At 40.0% G+C, this 21,889-nt stretch overlaps 1 protein-coding gene across 1 annotated transcript in view; it reads left to right on the top strand.

Annotated features, from left to right (window-relative positions):
- Positions 1 to 14,145: 14,145 nt before the first annotated feature.
- Positions 14,146 to 21,889, top strand: part of rasa2 (RAS p21 protein activator 2) — a 146,944-nt gene continuing 139,200 nt past the window's right edge. The window contains 1 exon segment of the mRNA XM_052018237.1: positions 14,146 to 14,255. Coding sequence (XP_051874197.1) covers positions 14,201 to 14,255 — 55 coding nt within the window. The 5' untranslated portion in view covers positions 14,146 to 14,200.

The raw sequence follows: 21,889 nt of genomic DNA, 5'->3' as shown, positions 1-21,889 counted from the left end.
TCAGACCCCACTTGGAGTACTATGCTCAGTTCTGGTCACCTCACTACAGGAAAGATGTGGAAGCCATAGAGAGGGTGCAGAGGAGATTTACAAGGATGCTGCCTGGAATGCGGAGCATGCCTTCTGAAAGCAGGTTGAGGGAACTCGGCCTTTTCTCCTTGGAGCGACAGAGGATGAGGGGGGACCTGATTGAGGTGTATAAGATGATGAGAGGTATTGATCGGGTAGATAGTCAGAGGCTTTTCCCCAGGGCTGAATTGGTGGCCACAAGAGGACATAGGTTTAAGGTGCTGGGGAGTAGATATAGAGGAGATGTCAGGGGTAAGTTTTTTACTCAGAGAGTGGTGAGTGCATGGAATGGGCTGCCAGAAACGGTGGTGGAGGCTGATACGATAGGGTCTTTCAAGAGACTTGTTAGATAGGTATATGGAGCTGAGTAAAATAAAGGGCTATGGGTAAGCCTAGTAATTTCTAGGGTAGGGACATGCTCGGCACAGCTTTGTGGGCTGAAAGGCCTGAATTGTGCTGTAGTTTTTCTATGTTCTACCATGTAGGCTTTTAAAGTCCATAATGTTTTTCACCACTTGGAGCTAAAGGTGAGGAAAGAGGCATGGATTTCAATATTACATGTGGAAACATGGGGAATCATAAAGTACCTGCAGGAAAATATCAAAATATGTGATCTTTAAGGTTGATTATTCGCAGACCCATCTGTCAAAATACAGTCAGTTGATCTTCTCTGGAGTGCTGCCCAGGATGTTGGAGGTTGTGGGATAATTGGATTAGGAGACCTATTGTCATGTTGTGTATTCTGCCTATGCTTTTATTATCAATGTAAATATTATAAATGTCTTTAATAATAACAATGAAGAGGGCAGTAGAATGTTGCAGAAGGTACTACTGCTGCTGTGCAGCTCCAGTGACCAAGGTTTGATCCTAATCTAGGGTGCTGACGGTGTGGAGTTTCTCCCGAGTCCTCTGTTTTTCTCCTAATTCACAAAGACTTGCTGGTTGGTAGGTTAAATTGTAACTGTAAACTATCCTAGTGTAGGATTTAGGCAGAAATATCAGGGGAGTTGATGTGTGCATAAGGTTATGAGTGAATGGGCCTGATAGGAACATGCTGAGATATGGCATACACTCAATGGCCAAATGGCCTCCTCCTATGGGAAAGCTTCGTAACATAGTATGCTTTATGGCGTCGTAAAGGAAGGGAATGGTGTTAAGCCAGTGTGACCAAATGTAAAATCCAGTATCTGGATGTTTTAATTTCTGAAGAAGAGTGTGGTGGAATTTACCCTTAATGATCATAAACCTAAAAGCAAAATGCTGGAAATGGAATGTCATGCTCCCATATTCTTCAAAATAGCGTCATAGGGTGCTTTAGGTACTTAAGAGGGTCAACAAGGTCTCTTATTGAAAATCATAATATTACAGTTGCTGAAATAAAAAGAAAGTGCTGGAATGATTCAGTTCAGAAATTCAGGCAGCATCTGTGGAGAGAGAAATAGAATTAATAGTTCAGATCAATGACCCTTCATCATTTATTCATGCTGATGGTTAGCTGGCTGTTTGGTAGAGAAACGCTGGTTAGTGCCAGAGTGTTCTGGGCTTCTGTACCTGTACGCTATGATGCAGAAATACAGGAAGCGCTGGACTCTGCAGCCCCATTAGTTAACCAGTGCTTAAAAAAGAGAGTAGATTAATTACTTACCTTTCTTTTTGAGTAATTTTTTGTACGTTAATTTACATAGTTTGAAGGTGATTTAAATGAATATTTAATACTGTTAATAGTTTAAATGTTGTTTGACAGTTTCTGAAAGATTTGGAAGAATGGATGCATTTGAAAACAAACAGGGAGGTCCATAGGCAGGGCCTTGGTGTCCCCCACCTGTAATCTAGACTCTTGGTGCACCCTCTCACAGAATCTCAGCAACAAGGCCATCAGGAAATTGGAAACCACAACGCTGTTAAAAGAAAGTGTAACAGTGGGTATCCCACAGGGTCCAACACTATCTGACACATTGTTTTTTCTGAAAGATGACACTTTGAAAAGTGTAGCATTCCTCGCTACTGCACTGAAGTTTTGGCACAGATTTTGACATTATGGAGCTTTTGTCTTGAAAAGCAAGAGTGATTCTGTAATGGTAGTCCACCTTATGGGGTGTCTCCTCCTTATTCTTGTGTATTCTACAGAATTATAGATAACCATCTATTTTTATCTAAATCCCTTCAAACCAACTGAGATTAAAATTCATACATATAATGCAATGATGCTCCCCATACTAACTGAAATAAGTGCTTCTCACACAAGTTTTATGTTTTGATGATATACGGGGAGTATGCAGTAGGGAAGAGCACTTTGGTTTGCAAAGCTGCCACAGCTAACATACCTCTCCAGTTACACAGGTTTAACAACTGAGTTTTGTAACAAGTGTATAATGGTCACCATTGGCTCTTTTGAAAATGAGCTGCCGTTGCTTGCATTGTGGACAGCAGTATTCGCACGGTAGTGTAGCGGTTAGCCTAACACTTTACAGCACTAACGACCCAGGTTCAATTCCGGCTGCTGTCTGTAAGGAGTTTGTACATTCTCTGACTCTGCGTGGGTTTCCTCTGGGTGCACCGGTTTCCTCCCACATTCCAAAGACGTACAGGTTAGGAAGTTGTGGGCATGCTATGTTGGCACCAGAAGTGTGGCAACACTTGCTGGCTGCCCCCAGAACACTCTAGGCAAAAGATGCATTTCACTGTGTGTTTTGATGTACATGTGACTAATAAAGATACCTTATCTTAATTAAATCAAATAACACCTTTAACAGTTCGTAGGTCAGCTGGCACTTAAAACCCTGAAAGTGAAATGTTTTCTACATTTATTGCAATTCCTCAAAAAACATAAATGTTATCATCTGCAAGATGCTGCAAGTAATCACCAATGCCATTATCAGCCATCAAGTCTGTCAGTTGATGTGGGTTCCCTTAGAATTGTGGGAAATGAAAATTGCAAGGACCCAGGTTATTAACAAGTTACATTCTGATCTTGAGATATGCATGCTGCAATACGGGCACCAAGGAACAAATGTTGGATGTGCACCCCTAACCTGAAATAAATGACAGGATTTTGGTGAATTAATGGTATTTGCTACAAGTTTGAATTCTTGCCTGAGATCGTCTTATTAATTTATTATTGGTAGTTGTTACTCCTTTAATTCTGGCATCTTGAACAATTCCAAATTTAATTCTCCAATTTAGATCTGCCTTCAGCTGTCAAGGGTCCAAACTCTGGAATTTCCTCTGCACATCTCTCTTCTGCTTAAAATCTGGTTATTGGACCATGATTTTAGTTGTCTACTCTATCATCCCCTTAAAGGCTCATGTTTTATAAATGTACAGCACCTGTTAAGTGCCTTTGAACATTTTGATATATTAATAATGAAAAGTTCCATTTATATGGCACCATTAATGTAGCAAATTTCTTGTTGCTTCACATAAAGGTGTTCTTTAAAAGAAGTTGTTCATATTACTCTAGACACAATAAAGTGCCTGAAAGTCTTGTGCTTAGAACAACACCCATACAACACAATATCTGTTTGCGTGAAGGCATAAAAGGGTTATAACGAAATCTTACATTTGTGAATTGAATCCACCTTGTTGTTTGCATATTTGCTCAAACTCTCTGAAGGTATAGAACATTTTTAGTGAGATAAAGAAAGATATGAATCATTAAGTTGCCTTATGTTACATCAAGTGAAGCTATTCAAGAAGATTACGATGAGTGCAACCTGCTTTCATATAAAAATACATGAACACGCCACACTTCCCACACATTGGCAGGTCATCATTCTTGACGTAAACAAAACAAGTACATGTTCAGTATCGTAGCCTTTTCACAGTCTTGTCTGAGCCTGAATGCTTTTCAGGATTCTGTGTTTTTAAAACAACTGTCTCCATCTGTTTTTTGTTAAAACTCTCTCTGTTCATAGCCAATATGGTTAGATATGATAGGCCAAAAAGCATCCTGTGTGTAATAACTTTTCTAATAACTGGTTCCCAACCAGAGATTACATGGGATTATGAGGCTTTAATAATGTTGAAGCAATTTAATTAGAAGCAATTTAATTTTTTTAAACATTAAAAAAATAAATAAAAGTATATTTTTCATATAAGTTGGCCCCACCATGGGGCTGCTGGCAGTCTCAGTGATTCCCTGGAACATCCCCAACTTCTTTAAATGCTTGGCCGGTGATGCCATCAGGGATTTATGGGGAAGGCTACACTTTGCAGAGTGTGAACAATTGGGACTTTCATTCAAAATGGTTGGGAACCACTGAGCAAGAATAATGAACATCAAAATTAGCTCGTATTTTAAACACATTTTATAAGCTACACTTTAAAACACAATAAGGTGGATTTCTTCCTTTGACATCCATATGGCAATGTGTTGGAACCAAACACCTACTTTTGAATAGAATACCAAAATGAATAAAAGTTAGACAGTGCTTATAAAGAGCACTATCTTTCTACCAGTATAAAAGTTACCAAACATCTAAATCCATTTTTATCAAATCTTTGTGAGGGCAAATTTTTTTCAACACATCCTTAAACATGGCAGTTGTACTTAATAGCAGTTATTTTGCATTAGATACCTCTGCCAACCTACCATTTGAAAGGAAACTTAATATTATGACTCACTAACTAGACCAACTACACCAAGCTGTCTAAGCAGTAGCTTCCTAGCCTGTACTCTCTCTATTTACCATTATAAGCACTATAAAATGACTGACCATTGTTTTTCCTGTCTCTTCTATTCAGGATATTTGAAGAGCAACTTTGTAGGTGAGATACACTCATGCTAAATGCGAGACATATATAGACTCATAGATTGGGTAGACCGTCTGGAGACATGTTAAATTTTATTTTTCTTCTCACTCATAATTATGATGACTCAGCATTGTAGGTTTTAGCATTGCTTTGAAATATCTTGCAAGTCTCAGCTAGCCTTTTGAGATCTGACTTTTAGCACCTCAGCCATGGGTTTTAGTAATAGGAAATAAAATGAATAGCCTTGGGATGTATTTATTGATAGGATAAATGATGTATTTAACAGCTACCTTTCTCCTGAGTCCACAGAAGTACCGATATGTTAACAATAGGATGGATTTAAAATAAATTATGTATAGAAATACTGGGAACAAATGTTATGCCTCTACAATCTCATTGCACTTGAAAATGAGGCAGTGATGGGAACAAAATAGCAGGTAGAAAACAAGGGCTTGTGTTCCTGTCCATTCCAATTTTTGGGTGGAAATTGACCTAGTTTATGAAAGCCTACTTGGAAACAGATGGGCACTCCATTGTTATATGTCAATGGGACTCCAAGTATGGGATTAAAACCACAGTGTCTCAGCACACCCCATCCACCAGCAAACCACAGAAAGTACAGTAAAGCGTCTTCCATTTCCAGTGATATTCTCACCTGCCCTTCAGTAAAGCTGAAAATAGTTATGAAAATATTTTTCTTTTATCACGTAGCTCTCTTTTTGTAAGTTAAAGACCTTTAATGTCTTTGTAGTTGTTGTATTGGACCTATAAATGGCTAAAGGCATTGCAATTATTTTTTCATGTAAGCGATTCTGGAAATTCCACTGGCAGGTGTGGGAGGAACAGCTGCAGGTTGATGGAGGAAATTGAGTTGCAGCTGGATGGAGAGCGAATGAAAGGAGATGAACTCACATGAGTCCTTCACTTTACAGGCCCAAGACAACACACCTGCAGTGCTCAGAGAAAGTGTGTGAGGATGCAGTTCTCCAGGTGTGATATGGTGCAGCCAACTACCACCTCCACTGCAAATTGTCAGAGTGCTGGAATATCATTTCACATTTACTGGATTAGTGATCCAAGCCTTTAGGATAGTAGTCTGGTAGTCAATCATAAATGAACTTGAAACCAAAATTAGAGGTTATGTAGTTAAGATGCCAAAAAAGAATTCTGTGGTGTTCAACTCAACATCTGCCTGCAGTCTGGCATTACACATTCTATGATTACTTCCCTTTTTCTATATTTCTTCTATACAACCTCTTTAGTCTTATGCTCCACCAAAGACTTTATGAAAGAACAAATGAAAAATAGCGCAGCATTTTCCATGAGATTATTAAGATAAGATATCTTTATTAGTCATGTGTACACCGAAACACAGTGAAATGCATCTTTTGCGTAGAATGTTCTGGGGGCAGCCCACAAGAGTCAACATGCTTCTGGCGCCAACATAGCATGCCCACAACTTCCTAACCCGTATATCTTTGGAATGTGGGAGGAAACTGGAGCACCGGGAGGAAACCAACGCAGACATGGGGAGAATGTACAAACTCCTTACAGACTGTGGCCGGAATTGAATCCGGGTTGCTGGCGCTGTAATGGTGTTACGCTAACCACTACACTACTGTGTACTATGTTGATAATATGTTGATAATCTTCCAGATCCATATATAAACTTTTATTTCCTTGTGTAAAGTACATTGCATGTAAAACATTACTCTTGTTCATTCTTGTGTCACAATAATCTGATTCAGAAATTTTCAGCAAAAAAGTCACTCCAAAGCTGGTTTAAAAATATCATTTACAGTGAGATATTATGCCTTCCACAGTATCTTCACTGCTGATAAATCCAAAGTGAAATAATTTATTTGTATGGATACAACAGAACTGAACTTACTCAAAAGAAAAATAATATGTTTTTGAAATAAAGACTCCATCTTCTTGGTTCACTTGTATCTGAACAAAAACTTACAAATTAGTTTACTAAACTTGTCCTGCATTGCGAATGACTCATAAATAATTTAGCCAATATCATTTGTTAGTAGTTTTAGTATTGTAATTTAGACTATTCACAAAACTATGTATCTTGGTAGCATATGCAGGTAACCACTTGGAACAATTTCCAAAAACTTTTAGTTCTTCAAGGAGATGCCATTTACAATTTAGATGACTTTTTTGTCTCAATCAAAAAATCATACTCATGAGCAAGATTTTTATAGGTGTGCAGAGGACAGAAATGAACAACAAAAAGAAAAATTGACTGCATATAAATTCTTACTCATTCTGAAAGTGGCATCTCTTCCTTGATGGGCTTTTGACACCTAATCTCTCTCTTCATAAACTCATGGAGTTACACAGCATGGAAACAGATCCTTCGACCCAAGTCATCCATGTTGACCAAAATGCCTATCTAAATTAGTCCCATTTGCCTGTGTTTGGCTCATATTTCTCTAAACCTCTCCAATCCATGTTCCTGTCCAAATATCTTCTAAATATTGTAATTGTACCTGCCTCTTTCACTTCTCTGGTAGCTCATTCCATATACAGACCATTTTCTGTGTGCAAAATTTGCCTTGTAAATCTCCTTTTAAAATTTCCCCTCTCACCTTAAACCTATGCTCTCTAGTTTTATGCTCCCTACCCTCATGATTCTATGTTTATAGAATCATGAGGGGCATACCCTATCTATGCCCATCATGATTCCATAAACCTCTGCAAGCTCAGCTCTCAGCCACCTTTGATCCAGGGAAAACAGTCCCAGCCTAACCTATTTCTCCTTATAACAAGTTCTCCAGTTTCATCTTTGTGAATCCTTTCTGCACCCTCTTTGTCCTTTTTGTGTGGCGACCATAAATGCAGACAATACTCCAGGTGTGGTCTAATCATGTATCACATATGTCACTTTGCTGTTCACTGATGTACTGCAAAAGTCAAGAAAAGCTCTGCCAGCAAAGAAGGGAACATTTTTCACAAGAATGATCCCAGGAAAGAAAGGTTTAACGTATGAGGAGCATTTGTTGGCTCTGGGCCTGTACTCGATGGAGTTCAGAAGGATGAGGGGGAACCTCGTTGAAACTTACCAAATACTGAAAGGCCTGGATAGAGTGGAAGTGGAGAGAACGTTTCCATTAGTAGGAAAATCTAGCATCCAAGGCCACAGCCTCAGAATAAAAGGACGCTCCTTTAAAACCGAGATGAGGAGGAATTTCTTCAGCTAGAGGGTGGTGAATCTGTGGAATTTATTGCCACAAACAGCTGTCATTGGGTGTATTTAAGGCAGAGATTCTTGATTGGTAAAGGGATTAATGGTTACGGGGAGAAGGCAGGAGAATGGGGTTGAAAAAAGAAAGCAGACTTGGTGGAGCAGACTCGATGGGCCAAACGGCCTAATTCTTCTCCTATATCTTATGGTCATATCAATGTTTGCATTCATATCTAGTAGGGTGATTTGGCTGCATTGCAGAGTTCCTAAAAGTGCAGGCACTTATAGAGGGCATTCATACTCTTACAGAAAGCTCCCTGGAAACTTGTGCCATGACTGCTCTTTGCACAGGGGAGAGCCTTCTCCATACACAGTAGCCCAGGTGTTTGTACTGGTTTTCTGTCCCTTAGGGAGTGGGAGGATCTCTGCCACATCTTCTCCCATAATTGTAGGAACTGGGATGGTAATTTAAATGCAAATAATCTCTGGATTGTTATCCAAGCCAAATGTAAATTTGCATGCCAGCACTCTCCAGTGCCTGTATTATGACTTGAAGGTGACCTCCTGATGTCAGAGATGTGAACAAAGGTGAAACTAACATAGAAAATTCAATTCTTTATGCCTGATGTTCCTGAAATGGAACATTATGAGAGGGATTATGAGAGGGAAAGAGCTGTTTTGAAATTAGGAGTTTATGCTGGCTCAATGCCTGATCATCAGAGATCCCCACCATCTGGGCCTTGCCATCTTTTCGAGGTTACCACAGGGCAGGAGGCCCAGAAGCGTGAAGTCCCACACCACCAGGTTCAAGAACTGCTACTTCCCTTCATCCATTCAGTTCTTGAACCAACCTGTACAACTCTCATCACAGCCTCAGTATAGCAACACTATGATCTCTTTGCACTACAATGGGCTTTTTTTATATATAATTTATGTTTATGTTTTTTTTGTGAATGTTTTGCATCTGATGCTGTTTGCCTGTGATGCTGCTCCAAGTAAGTTTTGAATTGCACCAGTGCATACATGAACTTGCGCGTATGACAATAAACTCGAATTTGACTTTGAGGAATGGTGAAGACACATTTCTTGCTCTAGCTCCCTTGTTAGCTTTTATCTCCACACATACTGACTTTATTGCCTCTTCTTCTGGATCAAGGTCATTCTTCACTTTTGCCCTTTTATCTCAAGCTTTATTATTAGATGGACATCTGCTACTTTTCCATTTTGTCTGTCCTTTCTAAATTTTAAATACACATAATTATTTCATTCCCAGCCATGGTAACACCACAAATATCCCTGTTACAGCTAATAAGTTAAACCCACCTATCTCTACTTGTGGCATGAATTTGTCTGTTTTGGAATGATCACTTTATGCATTTAGATACAATGCCTTTAATTTTAACATCTTTGCTTTGACTAAGTCAATGATGCACAATTATGTTAAACTCTCTGTCCCTACCTCCCTCGTTCTGTTTATCATGACCCAAACTGCTACTTTGTCCTGTGGCCTTCACCTTTCCCTTTGAATCTTAACTTTCACCATTTCTCAACTCTCCACACTTCTTTTAAAAAAAATTAAAGCCTACAGTCCTTGTAATTTGATTCACTGGAACCCTGGTCCCAATCTAGTTGATGTACTTCCTGTCAAAAAGGGAAAGTTCTCTCTTTTCTCAGTACTGGTTCCAAAGTTGTATGAATCCAAAGTGTGGCCCCCACAAGTCTCCCATTCAAATTTCTGATCCATTTAACTGTAAGCCAATATACTGTACATGTGGTTCAGATAACAATCCAGAGATTATTATCCTGAAAGTTTTGCATTTAAATTTCAACGTGAGTTCCTTTAACTCTCTCAGTAGAACCTCATTTCTAGTTTTAATTATGTTGTTGTTTTCTATGTGAGCCAAAAAAACTGGATCATCCCACTCTTTGTCCCCCTTTGCCCGACTCCAGCTTTGTGAGATATATTTGAACTTAACATGGGGCAGGAAACACAGACTTCATGAATTATATTCATAAGTGCAGACAGAGATACTTCTGTACAGTGGAAGAAGAGAAATATGATCCCTAAATGATGGAATCAACAAAACCAAAAGAGTTTTGAAGATATTGTACTTCAGGCATTCCCCTGTTGAATTATTCCTAACGGCACCTCATTAGAATCGTAAGAAGGCAATCTTTTTTTGAATGCCTTATTGGAGCTAATTAATCCAATTTCCAATTATTTTGTGCCTGTTTGATCTACTTTCCTGAAGGTAGTCTCTCTCTCTCTCTTTTTCTCTCTCTCACACATACACAGCCACACACACCCACGCACATATACACACCCACAAGCATGCAAATTCAAAAAAATCTCAATACTGTATACTATCTTGAATATTAAAATTCTTATATCCATACTATGTATAGAAGATTTTACTTACTGATTTGTTTTAACACACATTTATGTCAAAAATTTTCATGTAATATAAATTAATATACATGGATAGCAATAAGAACAAATATGCTCATACAGGTTACCCCTAGGTTATGGCAGGGTTCCGTTCCTGTGAACTGTTTGTAACCTGAACAGTTTACAAGTCAGAAATGCAGAAGATGCCTGCAGCCAAGCAGCAGCTGGCAAATCCATCCCGTCGTTCTCCCAAATGCTCGATGGTATGTATGGACTGTACATAATAAGATGGGTATTCATAACCTAGGGAGCGCCTGAATTTATTGAAACTGCTTCTGTAAATGTCAAGCCGTAATTACATCCTCCCACCAAGGGTGCTGCTGCAGTCCCTCAGATTTCCAATTCAGACAGCAATGCACAGAAATTGCTAAAATCCAAACTCCTGTGTCCAAAATTGTTGCGAGTTTTCTACTATGACATCTAACCAGTCGCATTAACTAAATATAAAAGAAAATTAAAATAAAGCTGTGAATGCTGGAAACCTGAAATAAAACCAGAAAATTGGTATTGGTATTAGTATTGGTTTATTATTGTCATTTGTACCGAGGTACAGTGAAAAACTTGTCTTACAAACCGATCTTACAGGTCAATTCATTACACAGTGAAGTTACATTAAGTTAGTACAAAGTGCATTGATGTAGTACAGGTAAAAAAAAGCAATAACAGTTCAGAGTAAAGTGTCACAGCTACAGAGAAAGTGCAGTGCAATAAGGTGCAAGGTCACAACAAGGTAGATCGTGAGGTCATGAGGTCAAAGGTCATAGTCCATCTCATTGTATAAGGGAACTGTTCAATAGTCTTATCACGGTGGGGTAGAAGCTGTCCTCAAGTCTGGTGGTACGTGCCCCCAGGCACCTGTATCTTCTACCCGATGGAAGAGGAGAGAAGAGAGAATGTTCTGGGTGGGTGGGGTCTTTGATTATTCTGGCTGCTACACCAAGACAACAAGAGGTAAAGACAGAGTCCAAGGAGGGGAGGCTGGTGTCCGTAATGCGCTGGGCTGTGTCCACGATTCTCTGCAGCTTCTTGAGGTCTTGGGCAGAGCAGTTGCCATACCAAGCCGTGATACATCCTGATAGGATGCTTTCTATGGTGCATCGGTAAAAGTTGGTGAGAGTCAAAGGGGAAAAACCAAATTTCTTTAGCCTCCTGAGGAAGTAGAGGCGCTGGTGAGCTTTCTTGGCCATGGCATCCACGAGGTTTGTCCAGGACAGGTTGTTGGTGATGTTCACTCCCAGGAACTTGAAGCTGTCAACCCTCTCGACCTCAGCACCATTGACGTAGACAGGTGCATGTACACCGCCCCCTTTTCTGAAGTCAATGACCAGCTCTTTTGTTTTGTTGACGTTGAGGGAAAGGTTGTTGTCATGACACCATTCCACTAAGCTCTCTATCTCCTTCCTGTACTCCCACTCATCACTGTTTGAGATACGGCCTACAACAGTGGTATCATCTGCAAACTTGTAGATGGAGTTAGAGCAGAATCTGGCCACACAGTCATGAGTGTATAGGGAGTAGAGTTAGAGGGCTGAGGACACAATCTTGAGGTGCACCAGTGTTGAGAATAATCATGCCGGAGGAATTGCTGCCTATCCTCACTGATTGCGGTCTGTTTGTTAGAAAGTCAAGGATCCAGTTACAGAGGGAGATGTTGAGTCCTAGGTCTTGGAGTTTGGTGACAAGCTTGCTTGGAATTATTGTATTGAAGGCAGAGCTGTAGTCAATAAACAATAGCCTAACGTAAGTGTCTTTACTGTCCAGATGCTCCAGAGCTGAGTGAAGGGCCAGGGAGATGGCATCTGCTGTAGACCTGTTTCGGCGATAGGCGAATTGCAATGGGTCCAGGTTGTCTGGTAGGCTGGAGTTGATGCGTGCCATGACCAACCTCTCAAAGCACTTCATGATGGTGGATGTCAGAGCCAATAACACCTAGCAGGTCAGGCAGCACCTGTGGAAAGAGAAAGAGAATTAACATTTCATGTTAAAGAATCTCTCTGTTTCTCTTTCAAGGGGTGGTGAATCTTTGGAATTTTGTACTTCTGAGTGCTGTGAAGAGTCAGGTAAGTAAAACAGATTGGTAGATTTCTGGATATTCAAGGAATCAAGGGATATGAGGATAAGACAGGAAAATGGTGTGCGAGGTGAAAGATCAGGCATGACCTTGTTGAAAAGGCTTGATGGAACCAAATGGTCTATTCCTGCTGGTCTTTTCAATACTTTTTTTCCCAAAATATAATTTATTCATAAAATATACAGTAATAAATTTGGGATATTCCATTAGCTTCATTCACTGTATCAAGCAATTCAACACATTCACATACAGAGTGTTAAAATCACAAATGGTTCATGCCTAAACATTCTGTTAGAGAATCGTTCAGAAAGCTGTAACACAGGGCCCAGCCTGTCAGTATACAGTGGTTGCTATTTCTGCCGTTCTTATCAAAAATTATGGCTTTAAAATTAAACTGCGTTGTGGCTCCATTTTACCGTTTCATAAGATCACATGACAGACACACTTGCTCTGTACTCTGTGGGTAATGGAAAATGTTAAAGGTGACATAATTTTTAGCACCTTTCACATCCCTTTCAGAATGCTCCAAAGAACTATAGGGCCAATGAAATCCTTTGGAAGTATAGCTACTGTTGCAATTCTGACTATATTTGCATATAGACAATTTGCATACACAAACAGCAATATTAAAATGACCATATCTTGTTTTCATATTTTTTGTATTATGGGAATCAAGCTATATTGGGATAGTGCAGGAAAGTGGCACTGAGCTAAAAGTTCAGCCATGATCTTACAGCATAGTGGAGCAGGCACTAGGGGCTGAATGACCTGCTCGTGTTTCTATTTCTTATGTTTGATTGGGGAATATGTATTGATAGGGACACCCAAAATAAATCCCCAGTTTTTTTTTACAAAAAGTGAGACAAAAATCTTCTACTTCAGCTTGAGGGCAGATGCAGCTTGGGTTTATGTATCAACTGAAAGACAACCCCTCCAACAGCATAACAATCTGTTACTCAGGCATCAGATTTTTTATGCACAAATCTCTAGACTGGAACTTGAACGCACATCTTCCTTATACAGATCACAGAGGGTTAACAGCCTTCACCGAAATGCTAAAATGGGCATGCAATTAGAAATCCTGAACACTTTATTTTGATCAAATGCAGAAAATACGCAAGTCACCATCACCCTTTTTTTGCAATAGATGCTATCCCAAGCATTTGATGTATTTTATTCCTCCTAGTGAGGGTAGGAAGACAGTTTCGTTGTATTCTAATATATGTGAAGTTGGTACTTCCGCAGCCAACTCTCTGTGAGACAGGCAAATCAGTTTGGAAATACTCAGCAGATTCCCCCCCTCCCTCCTGAAATGGTGACGGTATCCCTCCCTCTGCAGCATTTCCAGCATTGGGGGGAAGGGGGGGGGGGTTGCTTTTAGTTCGGATTTCCGACACATGCGGCATTTGTTTCAGTTTGCTGGGAATCGATGACGTCACGCCCAGGTCGCAGCGGCCCCTGGCGGGCAGTGTTGCGCACGCACGCCGGGCCGCCAAGCAGCGCCCAATGGGAAGAGGACGGGAGTGACGCTGCGCCCCAGGGCCCCGCCCCCCGTCCCCCCCTCCCCCGCCCCCCCTACAGAGAGAGAGAGAGAGAGAGAGAGCGCCCGCCAACGGATGTGAGGGACGCAAGATGTACAGTAGGCAATCGTTGGAAGGGAGTCATGGCGGAAGAAGATGAAGCGGTCCGCATATTACAGAGCCTGAGGGGAAAGATCTGTGAGTTTAACCTTCTATTCTCGATCGCGTTGCCTGCTTCTCCCACTCTCCGGGGCTTGGTGGCCTGGCGGGCTCTGCGGCTCCTGACGCCGGCGTTATGAAGCGAGGCAGCGGCGCACGGTGGCCCCGAACTTGCTCTGTGGCACCCCCACCCCTCGCCGGTGAGCCGGTGTGGATGGGTTCGTGCCCTTGTTCCCTCACCACCGGGTCGAGCTGGCACCAGGGCATTGGGAGGCTTTCAGCGCCGGGTTGGCCGCTGATGTTTCTGAAACACCGTCATGTGAGAACGGGAATCTCCAAGCGCCAGCAAAACTTAAGATAGAAATTTCACCGTGCTTGGCTGTGGTGTAAGATACTCATACTTACACCAGCCGTGAGCCTGTGCCCCAGCGGGGAATTATTTCCATAGAAAGATGTGATCGGTGCAATGTGTACATTGCGATTGACCTGCATGTTCTAATAAAATCGGAGTTAAATTTTAGACTGCAATATAACTTTTGTTTTCGCATCTGGTGCAAAAATCGCTGAAGTTCTTTCAGTGGGGATGACAAGTCGAAAATGCTGATCCGTTGCGATATGTTTTTTTAAGCAGCGGATTTTCTTCATTTTTCATAAACGCAATCGCGGTTTGCCGTTCCTGTATCACATTGGCGCCCATGCCTTTATTGCTATCGTTAATCCAGTGACTATGCTCAATGTATAAATCTTCATACATTGCCTTCGGGTCTACTACAATTATTCTAAAGTCTTGCGTGTCATTGATACTGTTTTTCGACAGTGTAATTCTTCGAGTCAAATTTATTTTCCCTGTATTTTTAGTTTAATCCAACCTTTTGTAATTACATTAAGTGAAGAATGCCTTCCACTGTTCCATTGCATAGCTAATATAAACTCTCGTGTAGTGGTTGAGGATTAAGTACTATGTCATTCTAATTTGGATTTTAACTTCACTTCAGCACGTAAAAGGATTACGAATTCATTCATAATTTTGGCATGCCTATTTTTTCTGGTTCTATTGACCCACTTAATTTAAATTCATCATAAATGCTCATTATTTAATATTAATTTGCATTAAGTTGTTTTATTGTATTAAAATGCTTCAACGTCTCATCTAGAATATTGCACTACTGATTGGCACAAAAAGGGTCAGCTTGGACTGTGGTTTAACATGTGCTATGAGATTACTTCCACTGAACTGACTGGCAAATCCTTTAATATAGAAAATATTAATAACAAAACCATTGATTCATCTAGTGTTGAATACTTTAATAAGAATGCCATGTTGCTTGTAAACTAAAAGTTTTTCTGCTAACAACATGGATATTGAACAATTGTCTGAATTTGCATTGTCTCCTGAGTGTATTGAGAGAGTTCTTGTTGAAGAATTATGGTACTATTTGGAGTTTTTTTGTACTATTATGAAGTACATATATGGTTGACAAGGTACTGGGTTTGGTGCTAGATTGTGATTGTGGTTAGTATTTTTATTGCAAATGAGGTGCTTTGGATTGCATTCTTCACCGCTAAAGGATTGATTTTTGGAAAGGCCCCTTCACTCCACGAGTAAATATTAAGTGCAAACAATGCAGACTTCAACATTAATGGTGGCTATTCATTGCCAGATCTCAGATTCTGCTCTTTTCTGCTTAAACAACAACGTTCAGTGTTTGAGGAATACGGAGGTAACTCTGGCTTATCTTTGTTGCTCTACAAATTGACACTTTTCTCATCCACCCTCATGCCCGTCAATGAATCTGAGCAGATCGACAATTTCTTTATAAGGTAAGGATGCTGGCTGCCATTGGCATATCATGCATCCGCACCTCAATTTTAGAACAGTCACCCACGTTTTCTGTGGCTTTATCTACCCTTTTTTTGGGGCAGTGCTTGTCTTCAATCTGGACTCCTGAAAATCTGTTTTAATTTGTTCCATCATTAGTGGCTGTGCATTTGGCTATGTAAGCCCCTTCTGATATTCCTTCTCTTCACCTCCATGTCTCCCGCTTCCTCAAAGATGCTCCTTTTTAAAAGCTTGGATAAAACTTTGTCACTTGTTTTAACATCTTCCCATGTATTGTAAATTTTCTCTAACTCCTGTCAAGCACTTTGGACGTTTACTATATTAAAGGGACAGTAGCACTTCAAGTTGTTGCATTTTGAAATCGTATTACTACATTTTTGGAGGCAGATGTATGGTTCCTCAGCAAAACAAAAACATTAGAGATGGGGTTTAGACTGAGCACCAGAAAGAGAGGGGGTTTTGGACCTGCACATTTTTGTGTCACTTGACTGAGGTGAGCCATAGGGAAAATCCCATGCTGCCAGTTGTAGTACGAAGAGCTGAGAGGATTGTAGACTTGTTTTTCTCTACTCAGTGCAAGATTGTTGGTATCTGCTATTGGTACCATCGGCTGCCGTTCTTCATTGACTTCGAGATACTGATTCTTTGGGAGTTGGAAGGAAAAAGCCAAATGGAGGGCAGTTCTGTTTACATTTGCACCACATATCATAGATTACTTTGTCTCAATGCATTATTGAACCTAGTTTCAAGAGTTCCAGTTTTGCTCATTAGCTTATTCTGTAACTCCACGCACTGCTTATTTTCATTTCTTGAGTTGATACTGTGCCTGTGTAATCCTTTCTATTATCAATCTATAACAAATTTCACAATTCAGTTACTTTACTCGGTGTTAAATAAAATGGGAAATACTGGAAGCAATAGCCAGGTCGGGAAGAATCTGAGAAAGGAGAAACAGGTTAACGTTTCAGGTTGGAGACATTTGTGTTTCATGAAGGGGAAAAGTATTGGGCGTATTGTGCACACTTATAACATTATTGATATATTAAGTTGTGCTGATATTGTGAAAACAATTGCATTTTAGTATTTGAAATAAAAACAATAAGTTGGAAATATTATGTCGCGTGTATGGAGAGAAAAACAAAGTTTCAGGTTGATGGTCAGATTTCCAACATCTGTGGTATTTTGTTTTTATATTTTAATGTTTGCCCTGCATATTGCATAGTACCTTACATTTCTGTTTTTGAACTGGTTGTTTGGAACGCTTATTTAGTGGTCGCCCTTAGAACCATAGAAAATTTATTACATTCAGCTCATTGTGTCTATGTTGGTTGAATAACTGCTACACAACATAATCCCATCATCTAGCAATGCGTTGGTAGTGCTGCTGTTCAAGTACTCATTAAGTATGAATAGAGTTCTGCCTCCACTACCCTTTCAAATCCATGCTCCTACTATCATCTGGGTAAAAAATAATTTTTCCACATTCCCCCCCCCCCCCCCCCCCCAAATCCCTCAAATAATTATGATAAATATGTCCTTTTATTTTAATTCTGTGCTTGGAGAAGGGTAGGGAGTTCCTTTCTATTTATCTAGACTGTTCATAATGTTATTCATCTTAATTAAGTCTCCCCTCTGCTCTCTCATTTCCAAAGCAAGCTGTGCTAACTAGTCCAACCTTTGCTCATATCTGCAGTTTTCCATCCAGACAACTTTGTAAAAATCTTCTGCAACCTCTCAAGTAGAGTTCCATCTTTTCCTCAAGTGTGATGTTCAGAACTACACACAGTGCTCTAGCTTCAGCCTTACTAGTGTTGTATACAGTTTTAGCATAACCTTGCTATGTACTGTGTATTGGTTTATACATCTTGTTTTCTCACTTCCTTTCTTATGTGAACAATTTGATTTGTCCTTGCAACTACTTGTGTCTATTGTATATCAAGGTGTTTTTGGGACCTAGTTCTTGTATGGAGAGCAAAACTAGGATAATGCTGAGAATTTTCACCGTGGAAAGCCACCATATAGTGTGATTTTTGTTCTATGCAAAAAATACTGCAGATGTTGGAATTATGAAATATGACAGTGTTGGAACTACATAACAAGTTACAGTGTTTATGAAGCAGAAATAGTGTTGGCTTTTCTGGTCAGTGACCATTATTTTGGATTTTCAGAGTCTGCAGTATTTTGGTTTTAGTGAAAGATCATCAACTGGCAGTTCTGATGGAAAAACACGATGATGCTGGAGGAACTCAGCAGGCCAGGCAGCATCCGTGGAGAAAAGCAGGTGGTCAACATTTCGGGTCAGGGCACTTCTTCAGGATTGAAGATAGGAAAAGGGGAAGCCCAAGATGTAGAGGAGAAAAACAGAGCAGTGATAGGTGGACAAAAGAGGGGAGGTGGGGTGGGCACAAGGTGGTGAAAGGAAAGAGAGCGAGAAAATTATTTGGGATTGTTGGTGCTGATGAAAGCTTGTCAACTTGAGATGTTAACTGTGTTTATCTTTTGAGAGATGTTGCTTGACTTGAATATCTTCAATATTCTCTGAATACTAATTGTAGAATTAGTATCTCGGAGTGCACAGGAGGAATTGTGAGACGTTCGTTCATAATTGTAACCCTTGATTCTCAGCAATAATTTCTGTATCAGTTTTCAAATATGTTTTTGTTTCTTTTCAAGCTGAAGAAATTTTGCTCTTGTGTTACTGAGGAAGCACTTGAAAGGTTTTGATACTGCTTTGTACAGGCTTTTTATGCCAAGTTCATTAGCCAGGTAAATGCACAGCATGGTATGAAGTCATGGAGTAAAGGTCTTAAGTTTGTACTTAGGTAAATAGATACACAACAGAGGCCTTGGTGTTCAAGGCTTAAAGGAAGGAGAGTGAGAAAATTATTAGGGGTTGTTCGTGCTGAAAGCTCTTCACTGAACTGCAAGAGTGAGCATAGATTAGGGCTAAATCAATCTTGATTTTAATTGTTACTCTTCTCTATCCCTTATGAAATAAGCTGATAACAAAATGATCACTTGACCAATGTGCAGATTGTTGTTGGCTTCCAGAAGGAGTACTTAAGTGTCAAAATCTAGCCCTGGCAAAATATACAGTAATTGTCTTTCAGGATCGAGGATGATTTGCTTCCACTCTGGTTCTGTCCGTTTTGAGTGATACATGAGGCTATAATGGGGCATGCATACTTGACCATGGATTGGACCAGAGGTTTCTGATGGGATAGCTGGCTGTGTAGTTTGAGATGGTGTGCTCCTTTTGCTGTTTACATTGACTCTGTGCGCCCCTGACACGTGGTTTCTAGGTTATAAGTGCCACCCTGAATGTTCCTTTTCCACTTTGAGTAGATTCCCAAGAGCTGGTGGTGATTTTTTTCCAAGGAGCCTTTGAGAGTATCCTTGAATCTTTTTCTTTGGCCACCAAGTAATCTCCTCTTGTGGGAAGAGCTCAGACTGCTTTGGAAGTCTGGTGTTGGGCATGTGAATGACAAGGTCTTCCTAGTTGACTGGACTGAGTTTAATTACGGCCTTAGCATTGGCGATGTTGGCTCAGGAGAGGATACTGATGTTGGTTTGGAGGATTTTCGGAGACCGTGATGGTGCTGTATCACCAGTACATCAAAGTGCTTGCTGTAGGTTAGTTCGTCTCTGTAGCATATAAGAGAGCTGGGATCACAGCTGCCTGGTGGATCAATAATTTATTAATATGGTTAAAACTTGAGTTTCAAATAACTAAAATCAAAGATTAGATTTCATACCACCATACATACACACCTGCAACTCCAAACCCCCAACGTTTTATTTCCCCTTTTGCCAAAGGAGTATGCAAGATAAACAAGAAGCAGCTCTGAAGCATAATGACTGTCAACAATGGAAATGCAAATCATTAATTGTTTCTTTTGGCATTGAACTATGCAGTTTAGAGTTAAGGTCACAGATCAACAATTATCTCATTAAATGGTGGGATGTGCTTGGACAGTTAAATAATCTATTCTAGCTTTTAGTTTATTAAAACTTGGAGAACGTCTTTTAAATAGTGCATGTAATATTTTAAAAACTTAAAATCCTCTACTTTTTGTTTGCTCAGGTTGCTAACCTGATAGGAAAAAAATCAAACTAGATTGTCAGAATTTTGTACTCATAGAAAAATGGCTGGTCCTGAATGTTAATATAACTAAGCCTTTGTATGGGGTTTATGAATGATGTGATCAGAATTATGTCTTCTACAAGAAAGAAGCACTTAGTACATTACTCGTGTGGGTTCTTGTAAAGAAATATCAGATATGACCATGCCCTTAAGTTTTTGATTTTTCAAATATTTATTCACTTGCTTTTCCAAAGTTGTTATGGATTCTGCTTCCTCCTGTTTCTAGTAGTGTTTGTTGTCCTAACAATCTAATGGATTTTCAAACAAAGCAAACCTCTATTTTTCTTTCTAGCAATTAAGTTATTGACCAACGAATGTATTTTTAACTTATTAAAAGCACTCCTAATCTTATCTTGATATTCTAATGGAGGGAAAAACTGCCTGGTTTCTCCAGTTGCTGCTCACAGATACATTCTCTCATTGATATCTTAATGACTTCCTGCCATTGCCTTGTAGATTTGACATTCTTCCTCAAGTGAGCCACCCAAAATTTGATATTGGAAATAAGATCAGCCACATCTTGTGTTTCCACCTATCACCTGCCAACATACATGCGCATGCACACGGAGTCTGGTTCCACCTATCATTTATCAGCTTGTCTCTCACCCCTCCCTCTCGCTTTGTACTGGATATCTTTCCTTTGCACTCTTAGTCCTGCTTGATCCACTGAGTTCTTCCAGTGGTTTTTTTTGCTACATCAATTTGAATGTGTACTTTCATTTTAAAGTGGAAAAAACATCTTGAGACACTACTTGGAGTTATAGAGGCACTCCCACGTGACAAAAGGAGGAGGTAGAAATTGTGAGGGAAGTGTGAGTTAAGAGGTGGGTTAATAAAAATGTTTGAGAAAATTGGGTGAGCTGTCTCAAAGACTAGTCAAACCTTTATTCAAAAAGGGCAGCAGGAATGTCAGTTAATTACAAACCTGTGAGTCTAAAGTTAGTGGTAGACAAGTTATTGGAAATGTTTGAGGAACAGGATGAATCCATACTTGGAAAGACAGGGATTTATCAAAGCGAGTCAGTATGGCTTTGTTGCGAGGGCCCATGACTGATCAATTTGAAACTTTTGAAGAGGTAACAAAATGTTTTGATGAGGGCAGTGCAGTTGATATTGTCTACATGTTCTTCTGTAAGCCTTTGACAAGGTCCCACGTGGGATACTGGTCCATGGGATTCAAGACATGTCGGCAATCAGTTCTAAAATTTGGCTTGGTAGTAGGAGGCAGGATAATGGTGGAGGATTGTCTTTGTGAATGGAAACCTGTGACCTGTGATATTCCACGGGGATTGGTGCTGGGACCCTTGTATACATTATTTGGATATGAGTGTAGGGGGTATGATAAATAAGTTTGCATGCACAGAAACAGGCCCATCAGCCCACCATCAACTATCCATCTCCCAGCATTTGGTACCAGCCTTCTATGCCTTGGCAATTCAAGTGCTTGCCTAGATACTTTAAGGTTGTGAAAATTAGTGATGATGTTGATAGTGAAGAGGATAGTCTTGGGCTACAAGAAGGTATTGATCTGTTGGTAAGATGGGTGGAGCAATGGCAGATGGAACTTAATCATGATGAGTGGACTTTGAGATGATTGTAAGGATAGGACATACACAATGAATGCTCCAGGGAGCATTGAGGTAGCAAATCCGAGGGTCCCTGAAAGTGGCTGCATTTGTAGATTAGGTG

The sequence above is a fragment of the Pristis pectinata genome, chromosome 6 (genome assembly GCF_009764475.1).
Source record: "Pristis pectinata isolate sPriPec2 chromosome 6, sPriPec2.1.pri, whole genome shotgun sequence".
Lineage (NCBI taxonomy): Eukaryota > Metazoa > Chordata > Chondrichthyes > Rhinopristiformes > Pristidae > Pristis > Pristis pectinata.
Note: the sequence above shows the minus strand (reverse complement) of the source record. Positions and strands in the feature narration are given on the sequence as shown.